This window comes from Teleopsis dalmanni, chromosome 2, assembly GCF_002237135.1.
Source record: "Teleopsis dalmanni isolate 2A chromosome 2, ASM223713v2, whole genome shotgun sequence".
Taxonomy (NCBI): domain Eukaryota; kingdom Metazoa; phylum Arthropoda; class Insecta; order Diptera; family Diopsidae; genus Teleopsis; species Teleopsis dalmanni.
In genome coordinates, this window is record NC_051847.1 from 196,754,346 (window position 1) to 196,765,272 (window position 10,927).

Below are 10,927 nucleotides of genomic sequence, written 5' to 3' on the forward strand. Positions count from 1 at the left end.
CAACAAAGTAACTTCAAAATGGCTCCATCCATACAACAAATTGTCTCCATCCAACAAAGTGTCTTCATCCAACAAAGTAACTTCATCCAACAAAGTGTCTTCATTTAACAACTTGGCTCCATCCAACAAAATTACTTCACTCAACAAAGTGTTTTCATCCAATAAAATGTCTCTATACAGCAAAGTGTTTTCATACAACAAAGTGGCTCCACACATCCAGCAAAGTGTCTTCATCCAGCAAAGTGTGTTCATCCAACAAAGTAACTTCATCCAACAAAGTGGCTTCATCCAATAAAATGTCTTTATCCAACAAAGTGGCTTCATCCAACAAAGTTATCAAGGCTTGTGTCCATTAAGAAAGTAAAAGTGCAGTTGGAGCATATAACAGATAGAGATAGATCAATAGTTAAGAAATAGTTTTTTATTATTTATATTTTTTATTCATTACAGCTATTTATTTATCATATATTCGCATATGGAAAACAAATAAATAAATGTACACCTACAGTGTGGAGAAATTTTCTTCCTTGACAATATCAAGTAAAAGCATTTTAAACACTGAATTGCAAGGAATACAGAGTTTTTAGGAAGATGCTATATATGACAAGTAGTATTTCGATGAAAATCGACCAGTTGTTGCAAAAGTGGGCAATATATCTATCAACAGATTAAATGGAATAAAAGATGTCTGATTTGATATCGATGTTCAACTGTGTGACACACAAGAGAAAATTACTTAGTAACTTTTTACTCTGTTATGACTAATATTTTTTAAAATAATTTATTGTGTTCATTCACAACTTTTATTAACATTACGAGTATCTCATTATTTATTCACCAATTTAAAACGAAAAAGCAGTCGTGTTGAATAAAAATGTAAAGTATTATGGAAAATAAATATTAAGTCTAAATAGAATAATAAATTCGTAAACATAACAAATGCAGTTCATTGAACTGACAAACAAATGAACCTGAGAAAAAATAAAAAAGTAAATCGATATCGAAATCGAAATCGTCTTAAAAATATTAGATATTTTTTTCTTTAGATAATTATCATGTGTTAATGTCTGTCTGAGTTACTTGCTGTCTACATGTCGTATATAATTCTTTTCACATGAAATTAAATGAAATGGAAAATATAAAAATATATGATAAATAAACTGTAAACTTTTATTGGAGAGAGTAGTGAACACACTCAAATATAACATATTTAATTTTTATTCAGTTATTTATGTTGTACATATATAAAAAATATTGGCAGTGGCTTAAATTATAAGTTAAAAGCTGATTTAGATAATTTCAATTAAAGTGATATTTAGTGAATCATAGAAAAAATCAGAGGATAGTGCGAGAACCTGTAGAATATTGGAAAAGAGGTCATAACAATCAACGTAATATCTCATACCTAGGAAGATTTAGACTCCATAAAACTGGACATTCGAGTAAATGTCCATCACTTGCAAAAATCTCTTGAGGTTTGGCTGTGGTACATATGTTTATTTTTTTTAATTTTTTTTACAACTTTTTAATGCAAGAATATTTACTCAACGCTTACTTAAACTTTTGGATATAATAACGAATAACACCTTCTGCAAAAATCCTTTCAGATTGAAAAGAATAAGAGAATGTTAGCCGAAGGAAGTAAATTGTGAATAAAAAAAATTGTATTGTGGTATGTTTATTAAAGACGAATTTCAAAATGAGAACTTTAATAGGAATAACAGCATAATTCCAATTTTCCAGGTACATCGACATGAAAATGAATTTAACTATATCCAGATGTCTTTGAAGTTAATTTTCTTTTTAAATAGTCTTGAAAAAATATTAAAATAATACACAATTATTATCTTATATATGCTCGCTTATATTTTTATTTTTTATTGGGACATGAGCTACTTATCTTTCATCTTGTAAATTTTTTTAAATCACAAAAAAATATTTTAAAAAAAAATTGTATCTCAACATATCCAACATATATGCCCAGCTTTGATCTGGGCAATGAGGACATCACTGGTTCGGAAACTACTCTCCCCTTCTAACAGTAGAAGGTCCTCAACTACCGGTATTCTGACTTTCCTTAAGAAGGCGGAATGTCTACTGTTTGGTTAGTGTCTGTTCAGTGGCGTAACTACATTTTTTAGGCTCATAAACAAATTCTAACTAAGGTTCTTCTACTAACATCTTTTTATACCCTTTACACGAAAAAGTGTAAAAAGGGTATATTAGGCAAGATTTTCATAACGCATTAAAGGAAACGTCGAAAAAACCATATATACTTTTTCAGTTCAAACTACTCTCTCAGCTTTTGAACTCTTCGAATAAAACTTTACACACATACTTTTCGGGAGCGGACCCTGTTCACCATTTGATTTGATTGAAATTGGCCTACTAATTCTTATAGATGTAATTTTATTTTTCCTGACAAATTTTTCCAATCTCGAAATTCAGAACACCATTGATTTGTCTAATTAGAAAATAACCAGCACGGCTTACAATATACTGAATCCAATTCCTTTAAATAGTATTACCAAAGTCGTGACACTATTCCATATTTTATTTTTAAATTATAGTATGAAGCAATGAAACTTCTATTTTTTGAATAGGATCCTTCGGAAATCTCTGGTGATCGGAAGAATTATTAATTAATAGCGTTTAATATCATCAGTAATTTTGACATTAATATAATGCCCATATCAGTTGATTTGCTTATTGTTTCAGTATTTAAATAATGTGTCAATTTATTCTCTGTATCACAATTAGCAAAGCCATCATCTAAATCGTTTACTTCTTCACTTTTGTTTTAATTGATTTTTAGAAAGTTGTCTAGTTTTGATCATTTATTTAATGTTTCTTCTCGTTCGTTTTGCTCTTTTCTTTTCTTGGCTCCACTTAAATGTCAACACAAAAATATTTTAAAGATTTTCTTGAAATTACAAATGCAAACTTGTTCGTAAACCAAAATTTATTTTATTCCAACAAAAAACGTTTCGTCCCACTTTTGAGAATTTATTAAAAATAAAGCGTTTTTCCAGTCGCTTCCCTGTAGTTAAGCCACTGAGTCTGTTGCAGCACAAAACATCAAAAATGGTCGCAATGCTCTGCTCCGTTGGGAGCTGGTACCCCGTTTATTCCTATCCCTATATCCAACATATTATATTTATAATTCTTATGAGCTTTGCTTATAATATAATATAAACATATCTCTACATTGTTATATTAAATTATAAATTTAATATATTACCTTTTGTAACCTAGTAGCATCTACTTCAACAATACTGTCATCAGCATTGTTCGTGGTTAATATACTTAATAAGCTCAATGATAAAACAAATAATGAATATGTATTTAAAATAATTTTATTATGTAAAGAGAATAAGAAATTATGTGGAAATATTTTTAAAAGGTATTAAAACAAACTACATATTTCCAAAAAAAAATATTTTGTCATTTAAATTAGCAACTATTACATATTACAAAAAATATATAAACAATTTTTTTTTGAATTTAAGTATATATATAAATCGCATACAAATATATTTGATTATAAAGAAATTTTTTTAGTTTATTTGTATACATTCAAATACAATTAATTAGAAATTAATGCAAAATTTTAATTAAAGTATAAATTTTAAAATACATATTGAAGCACGCAACATATAAGTAATATGTAATGGTGATATATATTGTTTAATATTGAAATTCAACAATTTTTATTTAGGCATATAACTGAGAAGAATTATTTAATTGTGAATAATAATATACTTATATAAATAAATATATTGGTATCACAATTCATTCCTTTTACTAAAAATCGAAAAAATATTTTAGAGTTTATACCTGTTTTTTTAAATTTATAAAAAAGTTTATATATCATTTCTATAACTTTTTCTAAAAGTAAATAATAATGTTTGTTTCCAGTACAAAAAATTATAACTAAAAATATACAAAAATTAACTTAAACATAAATTTGTATGAATAATCTATTTTCAATACACATTTATATAAATATTACAAAATAACATTTAACACTAATATCCATTGTAATTATCATCAGTTTAATTCAAAGTTGTTTTGTTTTCATATAGCATATATAATTTTTGAAATGTCCTACTCAAATTAGTTGACATAAGCATATTATTTTGTTAAGATATATATATATCTATTGCATAAATAAAAATGCTATATATTCTAACTAAAAATGACTTTTCAACATTGATAGTTTAATTTAACAAAATATACAATATAAATTATTTATAACAATATTATATATAGTTTTGTGGTTTATTTATTTTTGTTTTAACTATTTAGTTTATTTTAAAACAATTGCAATTGGTATATGTTATTAGAAAAATATTTTATTCAATCTATTTCAGTTAATGAGTCAAATATCAACTTAAATTATCACATTTTTTTAAAAATTCGAAATTTTCTTTTCGTATTTTCAAAATACAATTTATATACTTGAACACATAGACAAAATATCTTAATATTTTAAACAAATTTTGATTGAAATAAAATTGACTATTTCTATGCATATTTATGTGCAGCAAAGTATAAAAAACTTAAACTAAACAATTTTTATTTATAAAATTTTCAAATCAGTGCAAATAGTTTATAGCATAAAATTCAAAAATATTACTCTAAATTATAGTAAAATAAAAAAAAATTTAGTTTAAATATGGGGAAAATTTAAAGAATTAAAATATTTAGTCTCTGATATATTTTTAAATAATTTAATTCATAGTGTCATAGATGTCAAATCTTCACATCGTTAGTTGAATTTGTTGCTGGTTTACTAGCATTCATTTTTGCTTTGACTTTGAGTAACAATTCTTCAAACGAATCTTCTTTCTTAATTGGTTCTGGTGCACATGGAAATACCACAGATTGGTATGTGTTAATGCCAGCATTATCTGAAATAAATTAGAGCAAAAATATAATAATGACATTTCAAACAATAAAAAATCAGGGCTTCGAACCGGAACCGAAACGGAAAAAATTCCAGTTCGAAGTCCTGTAAAAAATTGTATGGTGACAAAAGGCGTCAAACACACATCTAACTCATTTATCATATAAATGATCAGCTCTTTTTGATATTAGCATATTAATATACAACGTGTTATCAAAAAAATCTTAGTATCTTAATACATACTGAAAATAGACCCATACAGATTTTTTCTGTTCTGTACCAAGTAGTTACCTACGTAAGTGAAAAAACATTAAAGCCTAACACTCTGTATAAAAATTGTATCTCAACTTATGTGATAGTGGTATCATATAAGGTATGTAGTTTAAAAATGAATGATGTATAATCTGTGCTATGATTTTAGCGGAATTAGATAAGAATTCAAAACAAAGAGAATTAAGTGTGTTTTACTCAATATAAACTAATAGATCCTATAAAGACTAAAGTGCTAGAGAAGCGATACCAAGTGGTTTTAATTAACATATATTATAAAATTACATATGTGTTTTTAAATTAAATAAATTAGTTAAATTCTATTTTATAATTAATAATATGTTGTACTTAACTATTAATCTCATTGCTAAGTATATGTCATATTTTACTAAGTTTTAAAAATGATTTATTTTCTCCAAAAACAAAATCTGATTAAAAACCGACTACCCAACATTAATAAAAAAATTTTTTCTCAATTAAATTTTACATTTTATATAATAAATTTATGATTTTATATATTTTTTTCTTACCCAAATCTGCATAGGAAGCTCTGCAAAATGCACGTCTTCCACCAAAACTTATATCGTACATATTAATTAGTGGATCACGTAGGCTATTATCAATCACTGCAAAAGCATCTTGAGAACGCTCGTAGGTAACGAATCCATACTTCATACTAAAAAGAATATTTTATAATAAATTAATATGTAATATATTAATATAAAATATATCTGTATTTAACTTACCCATTTTCTTTATAATGTATTGTAATTTGTTTAATAGTACCATATGTCAAAAATTTACGTCTTAATAATTCTTTTGTGGTCTCCTCCTCAATACGTCCCACATAGACAATGCGTCGCTCCTCAACAGCTAAAAATTAAAAACAAAAATGTATCAAGCAAATGAGAAAAGTATATGCAACATTTTCATTCGTTACTAAACTTACCAGGTTTTGGTGCATTATTTCTGCTTTTAAAACTACATTTTCTTGTACGTGTACGTTTATCATAAATCGGACTTCTACTTCTATCACGACTATAACTGCAGTCTGAATGATCACTTGAACTAGATGATGATGAACGAGTAATTTTTCTTGAACGTTGTTTTTGACTAGCGAAACGCTTTGAACAATTAAAATTTGTGCGTTCAGAATCGGAATATGAGGAACTGACAGAACTGCGATGACGACGACTACTACGTGAAGAATAGCCACCAGCATTATCAGTAAAGCGTGAACGTTCAGCTGAAGATGTTGAACCATTTAGCTGATTAACATGTCCTGGTGACAGTGAACGATCTGAATCACTTGAAGAGTTTGAAATAACAGAATTTATGTCTTCCCGTTTTCGATAATTTCGACTTGTTTTATTAAGTCGTGTTTTTTCACGTGACCTGCGTGTATTCTCTATTTTTTTTGGCATGGGTAATACGGGAAATTCCAATATCAGATCGGTTTGCGTACTTATGCATCGTGTTAATTTTCGTGTTCTGTTCTTCGGTAAGTGCATAATAATTTTGTCCTCTCCATGTTGTATCATATTTTTGGATTTATTATCAGTTTTATTTGGAACACTAATCTTGTCAGTAAGGAGTGTGGTTATTGGTAGAGGCAAACCTTTGTTTGCTACCACATTTTGTATACTGGCTATAAGTGAATTCTGTGAAATAGTTATATTTTCAGTAGCTTGAACTTTTTGAAAAGTATCTGAGATATTGTAAAGTAAAACGTTAGACTTTAAAAGAGAGCGTGAAATATCGCTATAGTGTTTATTTTTCGGTGGTATCGTGATATCAGTATTACAGCTTGTTGATAACAGAATTATTTCTTCATAGTCAGAATGTGTTTTTAATGGCACATTTAACGAACTGTTCGACGTACTATGTTGTTCTGCAATGAAAGTACCTTTCATAAGATCTTTTAATGGCAATATTTTAGTTACTTTTGGCACTTTCGATGATACTGTTGAATCAATTATTTTTAATTGTTTTGCCTTTTTGATCTCTTGCATACGCAATACTTTATTCTTAGCTTCAGTTATAGGGTCTATAGGAATTTTTTTATTTGGTTGTTCTCTAAGACTTTTTACAATTGATGTCACTGCCTCACTGTGTTTTGTGGGTGAAATTGGTACAACTTTGGTTCCATTGTTGGTTATCTGAGTAGTTTTAACAGATAAAATATTGTTATTTATCTTTGGAATCTTATAAGATTGAGGTAGTGGAGTGGCAATAGTATTTCCAACACGTCTCATCTTATATTCATTTAGATCCAATTTTCTTTTCATGGCTTGTATTTTATCTTCTGACATTTCTGACTTCTTTGGTTCTTGTATTGATGCTTTTTCCGAAACACTACTACATTTTTCATCAGCTCCACTATCAGTCTCTCGCTGATGTTTTAATAGTGACAGGTTTTTACCACCTCTACCTATTCCAATATTCACTTCATTTATACTTGTTACTGATTTAGATAAATCCGTAGTATTCTTAGCTGCTAATTTACCATTACGCTGTGTATTTATATTTGGTTTACCATTTCCGCTACCAAATCTTTGTTTTAGGAAATCAATTTGTTTTTTATTGGGCACATTTGAAATGGGTTTTTGTTGGTTAGCTACAGTTACTTTAGAAGTTTTAGCCTGAAAATTAAATTATTATTAATTTCTTTATTTAATATATCTATTTTACCTCTTTTGTAATAATAGTAGTTTTTTTCTGCATTGTTGGACTCCATGAAGGATCTTCTTTTACATTATCGATATATTGCACATCATCAACTTCTGTCTTTACACAAGATAAAAGGCTTTTATCTTCCTCCTCGTTTTCCACGGTTTCTACATCGACTATAATATCGGATTCCGAATCTGAATCTGAATCCTCATATTTTAAAACTGCAGCTGAGTTTTCTAATTTAACTATTTGTTTTGATTGAATTAGATTTTCTTCAATCGGTATTATATCGTGGTGACTATTATTTTCCTCATTTAAATTGAAATCATCTTTTGTTATGAATTCTGCTAAATCAAACGTATTTGGATCGACTTGAAGACCATCCGCATCTGAGCCACTTGTGTTTGTACTTATTGTACGATTCTTTTCTACAATTAGATTTTCAACAGGCAAATCTAAATTTTTATCCGATAATATAGCCTCTGCTTCAAATAAACTAGTTACAAATTCATCCTCCTCATATTTAACCATATTAGCATCAAAATCGTAAACACCATCTTCTATACTATATACGCTATATTCATTTTCTTCTACATCATTGTAATTATCATCAACATTATTATTATCTTCATCATCATAATCACTTGTATGTGATTCATAGTCTCCTATTGAGGAACTTGAGGTACGTGTGCGAAACGTATTATCACTGCATATGCTCTGACAATCTATATTATCAATATTATCATATTGAAAATGATTATTAACTGCATTATTTATATCGCTGTCATTTTCATTATCATCTTCAGGTGCCAGCTGAACATTTTTGTTTTTTTAAAATTTATTGTTAAGTATTAGTTAATACAACATTCTGTTTTAGGTGACAAAACCTACCATATTTTTTAATTTTGTATTTGTATTTATAACGTCTCTTTCAATACTTTGAATATCATCTTTGACCATTAAATTACTGTAAATGTCTGTGTCGTCTTCTACGGCCCCAATAGGAAGTATTCCATTCAAGGTTTCAGTTAGTTGTAAACTCATATTACTAAAATTATAATATAATAATAATTAACTAACATACACTTTAAATAAATTATATATAAAGACTTACTCGCAATCATTGGTCCAAAATTCTGTACCATTCTCATATTTTGCATAGGGTTCGTCAAACGGATCATCGCGAAAAACGTTCAAAAGTCTTGAATCCATGGTGGGAAATTATTTAATCTGTCAATTATAAGATGATTTCTCGTTTTATTTTCTGTTTATAATTAACAAATATTTATATGCAAATTAGAACCTTATGTTTCTACTAAAATCTTAGACAATGTATAAATTTTTGAAAATGGCGTATATGTTTAATGACGTATATATAAACATATTAACCTATGTTTTAAATTTAAGACTAGTATTTTTTAAAATTTTTGTGGTTGAGATATCACTTAAGGTCCACTTAAAGCTTTAAAAAATTTTATGTAAAATTGATTATAATTTTTCCAAAAAATAATCAGATCAGTCGCATATTTCTCCATTTACGAATTCTGATCATTCACCTTTGCCATAAACACACATCCTGGTCACCTATGTTCGAACAATGTGTCCATGATTTCTTCCATAAATCTTTTATTTTTACTCGAGCAGTTTTTCATTAATTCATAAAATTCATAACGGCGAGTTTTCCTTGTCAACGTTATACTATAGTTAACAACGCCCGTTCCTGGATGTCCTATGACCCATATTGAGAAACACAGTTTTAATACTAAAGCATTATATTGTATAATAAGTATATATGCGTTTGCAGCAATCAATTTCCTTTTGAAATACAAGATATAGTAGACGTATTGGTCTCTAACCAACCAAGAAAACAGATAGAGTCAACCCCCTATGTAGATTTTATAATAGTCAGTTATGTAATAATTTATGAGCGGGCTAATGATCATTTAAATAAAAATAAAAACAATATAATTTATTATTTATATTTAAAACAAATTATATTTTATTAAGATATTTTCCGATAATTCGACTTCGATAATCATCTTCAGGAAAACTAACAAAATATACAATGTGAGAAAAGAATAGTCAGTTATGGGAATTTAAGAAATGCTTAAAGTTTTTTTACTAACACAGAACAACTCTTGTTTCTGAGCAATCATAGCTCAATACCTATGATTAAGGAACATATGAACATGGAATTAAGTAAGCCTCTTCAGATCTCATAATCTAAGATCTTCTTAAAGATTAATTCAAATAAAACAAAAAGCATATTTTGACTTAAATTAACATTATTAAGATTAACAAATTAAACTACATGTTAGTTAAGTAACTAGTTATCGTTGTTTTAAACTTTATAAACTATACAAAACAATATATGCGAAACAAAAAAAATATGTTAATGCCCCAGATATATGTAGAAAATGTAATTTCCAGTAACAACATAACGATGATTGCTGTAGAGAATTTTAAATTTTTCAAAAAGGTTTTTCCCATTTGCTACTGAAAGCACGATTTATACTAGCTCCACTAAAACAAGCAATTATCGCAAACCGAAATATTCGAAAACCGCAATAGACGTTTCCTCAACATACAAGTGACTGTACGCAAAAATATGTAATATAATTTATCTTATGGAAACTGATATATAACCAAATAATTTGTCCGTCACTTCTATATGGTTGTGTAGCGTTTAGCAAAGCTTCAAACACTACTATTCATCAATTAGAAATTGCACAAAGTCAGGCTCTAAGAAGACTTTTCAAAGTTCCTTGGTATATTAGGACGAATGACATCCTTAGGGACCTCAAGATTGATCCCATCAAAAAATACATAAAAGATAGAGCCTTGAAATTATTTGCGAAATCTGACAGACTTACTAACACCGCGTTATCAAATCTCAGAATAGTTACAGGCTCCTCGGGGAGGTATGCAAATCTGATATCAATTATTACTTAGTCTGATGATGAGATAAATAATAATCCAGTCAAGGCACAAAGAGGGGTTTTGAAGAAACCTCGCAGTTAATATAGAGCAAAAGTGCTCAGGTGCACTAACTCAACTTTCCTCAACATAATAATA

General features: G+C 28.0%; 1 protein-coding gene across 3 annotated transcripts in view; it reads right to left on the reverse strand.

Annotated features, from left to right (window-relative positions):
• Window positions 1-4,686: 4,686 nt before the first annotated feature.
• The window catches only part of LOC119683497 (general transcriptional corepressor trfA-like), a 9,331-nt gene continuing 3,090 nt past the window's right edge, over window positions 4,687-10,927 (reverse strand). For all 3 annotated transcript variants that reach the window (XM_038097184.1, XM_038097183.1, XM_038097185.1), the window contains exons 2-8: window positions 8,967-9,082; window positions 8,744-8,900; window positions 7,871-8,665; window positions 6,129-7,821; window positions 5,926-6,052; window positions 5,710-5,855; window positions 4,687-4,913 (exon numbers count right to left, since the gene is read on the reverse strand). In XM_038097184.1, the coding sequence (XP_037953112.1) occupies window positions 4,756-4,913; window positions 5,710-5,855; window positions 5,926-6,052; window positions 6,129-7,821; window positions 7,871-8,665; window positions 8,744-8,900; window positions 8,967-9,064 (3,174 nt within the window). In that variant the 5' untranslated portion in view covers window positions 9,065-9,082 and the 3' untranslated portion in view covers window positions 4,687-4,755. The remainder of the gene's footprint in view (window positions 4,914-5,709; window positions 5,856-5,925; window positions 6,053-6,128; window positions 7,822-7,870; window positions 8,666-8,743; window positions 8,901-8,966; window positions 9,083-10,927) is intronic.